Source organism: Leptopilina boulardi, unplaced genomic scaffold, assembly GCF_019393585.1.
Source record: "Leptopilina boulardi isolate dan_hultmark-lab unplaced genomic scaffold, ZJU_Lbou_2.1 LbouV2_84, whole genome shotgun sequence".
In the NCBI taxonomy this organism is placed as follows: domain Eukaryota; kingdom Metazoa; phylum Arthropoda; class Insecta; order Hymenoptera; family Figitidae; genus Leptopilina; species Leptopilina boulardi.
This window is the reverse complement of record NW_026138032.1, coordinates 139,024-142,580: the sequence shown is the minus strand read 5'-3', so window position 1 is coordinate 142,580 and position 3,557 is coordinate 139,024. Positions and strand designations below refer to the sequence as shown.

General features: G+C 29.7%; 1 protein-coding gene across 1 annotated transcript; it reads right to left on the bottom strand.

Moving 5' to 3' along the window:
* Positions 1-359: 359 nt before the first annotated feature.
* LOC127290823 (putative nuclease HARBI1) lies at positions 360-1,661 on the bottom strand. The gene is made up of 4 exons (XM_051319638.1): positions 1,567-1,661; positions 1,151-1,437; positions 480-1,050; positions 360-369 (listed from the first exon to the last, which is right to left on the bottom strand). Exons 1-4 carry the CDS (start codon positions 1,659-1,661, stop codon positions 360-362), a joined length of 963 nt encoding a protein of 320 aa, XP_051175595.1.
* Between the last annotated feature and the right edge of the window lie 1,896 nt (positions 1,662-3,557).

Genomic DNA, 3,557 nt, shown 5'->3' with positions numbered 1-3,557 from the left:
TTTGCAAGATCGTACAATAATACAAGAAAGTAGACAATTAATGAAAAGAAAAAGTTGATTATTTTCATTTGAAGGAGCGGAAGCATCCCTTAATAATTTTCAAATTAACGCAAATGAATAAGAATTTGATTACCGTTAATCGTTAACAACAGTGTCGCAATGAAGAATATTATTAATATCAAGACTGATCTCGACTGCTGTGATTTTGTACTTATATATATGAAAAAAGACTCTTGTAGTTTGTAATTTTTTTGTTATCACATAAAAATAAATACGTTTTGAATATTATTCACTTATTTGATTTTTTCTTCAGTACAGTTATTAATTCACACCACCGTGTCCACTTGGAGAAAGATCATTCACAATAGACTAAAACAAAAATTTAAATTTATACTAATTAGCAATAAAGTAATTTAATATTAAAAATAAAACATCGATCATATTTAATTCTTATTAAAGGAATCAAATTTAAATTTTACCTTTGAAAATAATGAAGAAGAATTTCACGTGTGTTTCCATGATCGGGATCTTGAGGACCTTGATTATGAACCTCCTCATTTAAAATAATGTCCCATCGAATATTTAAAGCTTCATCATCTGGTGGCAGTGGCTCACCATTTGTAAGTGCAATGTTATGCAAAACAGCTGTTGCAACGATTATTGCAATAATACGATGTTTTGAGAAACGCATCCCAATTGCTAAGCAAGGAAATCTACGTTTCCAAACTCCAAATGCTCGTTCAACAGGGTTGCGAGTTCTTATTTGTGATTCGTTGAACAACCGTTCAGCGTCAGTTTGTAGATTTGGTAAAGGAGTTATCAAATAAGGTTTCAATGCATATCCTCCATCTGCAAGAACTAAACCATCACCAAATTCTCCATTTTCCAAGCGAGCGCGTAATTTAGAATAATTAAAAATTGTTGAATCATGGGTAGATCCTGGCCAACGTAATACAATATTCGTAAATTTTAAATGAGCATCACATGTACATTGAACGTTTAATGAAAAGTATCCTTTCCTATTTCTATATAATTCTGCTTGATTTCCACCTGCAAGTATGAAGTAAAATAATACATAAAATAAAATCAGTTACATTTTCTCTGGTATTCGTCTTTATTGGTATAACTAAAAATTGTGTAAAGAACTCACCAAATGATTGAACCTTGATATGCGTACAATCCAATGCGGAAATAATTCGAGGGAAGTGCGAAATACTATAAAAGTCTATTTGTGCACTTGTTATTTCTTGTTGAGTAGAAGGCATCTTTATTATGTTTCGAGATAAGCGAGCAATAGCTGCACTCACTCTATGGATAATCCTAAAAGCACTTGTCTTGCTGACTCCAGAGAAGTCGCCAACAGTCATAAGAAATGATCCAGTTGCATAATATCGCAATGATAGAAGAAGTTGTATCATTGGTGAAATCGCGTGGTTCCTGTAAAAGTGTCAAAATGAAAATCTGTTTCCTATCTATATAGAAAAGTACAAAAAGAAATAAATAATCTCGCTATAATGGAAACTTGTTCAGTAAAAAATAATAATTTTAATAATTTTTTTAACTTACCGTGTAGTAGCATGTTCCAATTCATGTCGAATTTCTTGCAATATATTTTGCACTGATACTTTAGTTATACGAAAACGCACAACAAAATTCCACATCGTCTAAAACATCAAAATAGTTTCGTCGCTCATGAATAATTCTTGGCCGACGATGAAGAACCATTTCTTCATCTTCGGAAGATGATGATAAAATTTCATCATAAAATTCAAACATTTCTAATTAATAAAAACCTTTTTGATTTGTAGGTTATTTTTTCATGTCAATATCATTAGTATTAATCGCTGATTAACTTATTAAACGGTCAAACTTGGGCAATTAAGTTAAACTGAGATTACTTTGCTTTAATCAACAATAAAATTATGGTGGAACTCATTCTTATAATTCTAATACTTTAATCAAGAATTCTTACATTAATTTAAGATGGTGCAATAATAGTAAATTCAAATCATCGTTTAAAATATAAACCTAATTATTTAACCACGACATTAATTCCAGTCAGTGAAATCGGCCCTAAGTCTCACTTACCTCATGAGAGAAATCAAGGGAAAACCAAGGTAAATGCGAGAATTATTTTCTATAATTATTTTCTAGATTTATAGAATTAGTTTCTATATAAAGATTCATTAATGAATTTATGATTTCATAAATTAAGTAACGCATCAAGGATGGGAGAAGGGTTGTCAAAGTATTTTTTACAAGCAACAGAACAAATTTTGATGACTTAGTTGAGAGAGGGGAGTTTTAAATTTAAAAAAATGCCTTATACACTGAAATAATCTCCAGCGAGGGGATTTTTACATTTTTATTCATATTAATATTTTTTCGTTTCTATTTATGAATATACCCAATGGGAAAAATACCATTGGCGTATTAATGGCCCAATAATGGGAGCCAGGGATGCCAATATAATTTCAATAATGGCACCCAATAATGGACCATTATTGGTAAAGTCATGGGCTGTCCACGCCGATGCCAATGATTGGCAACCATTATTGGCAAATTATAGGCAACCAATAATTAGCCAATATTAAAAATTTTAATAATAATTTAAAAAATCAATAATTTTAAAAAAAAATTTATTTTTATTTTTTTATAACAATTATTATTATTATTTTATTATTAATAATTAAATTAAAATAAAAAAATGGTCATCAAAGTATTAGTGAAACCATTTCTTCCAAAAAAGAATTTGTCTCAAATCCAATAAATAGGAGAGACATCGGGCAGAAAAAAATTTCGACAAGAAAAAAATTTTCGATCACTGCTTATATACCAATCTAATGACACCTCAACTGCGAGAAACAGTTATGATGTTCGCCCTCCCTGTGGCGTTGAGCGAACTAAAGTCCAGAGCTGAGCCATCAGCGCAGCGCGGGAACATTTGAAAAATTTGATTTTATTAGATATTTTATTTTATAATTAACGAATTATTAAGTATGACATTATGTTATTAATAATTATTTATGACATTAATTATTTATTAAGTTAATTATTTGTCATATTTAAAATAAAATAAAATATCTAATAAAATCAAATTTTTCAAATGTTCCCGCGCTGCGCTGATGGCTCAGCTCTGGACTTTAGTTCGCTCAACGCCACAGGGAGGGCGAACATCATAACTGTTTCTCGCAGTTGAGGTGCCATTAGATTGGTATATAAGCAGTGATCGAAAATTTTTTTCTTGTCGAAATTTTTTTTCTGACCGATGTCTCTCCTATTTATTGGATTTGAGACAAATTCTTTTTTGGAAGAAATGGTTTCACTAATACTTTGATGACCATTTTTTTATTTTAATTTAATTATTAATAATAAAATAATAATAATAATAACTATTAAAAAATAATAAAAATAAATTTTTTTTTTAAATTATTGATTTTTTAAATTATTATTAAAATTTTTAATATTGGCTAATTATTGGTTGCCAATAATTTGCCAATGATGGTTGCCAAACATTGGCATCGGCGTGGACAGCCCATGACTTTACCAATAATGGT

Bases quoted from the DNA above. Each gene is read 5' to 3' on its own strand.
- LOC127290823 (XM_051319638.1), bottom strand. From the start codon at position 1,661: ATGTGGAATTTTGTTGTGCGTTTTCGTATAACTAAAGTATCAGTGCAA. The intron at 1,438-1,566 runs GTAAGTTAAAAA...ACACTTTTACAG, and splicing joins TTGGAACATGCTACTACACG to GAACCACGCGATTTCACCAA. The intron at 1,051-1,150 runs GTGAGTTCTTTA...TCATACTTGCAG, and splicing joins TATCAAGGTTCAATCATTTG to GTGGAAATCAAGCAGAATTA.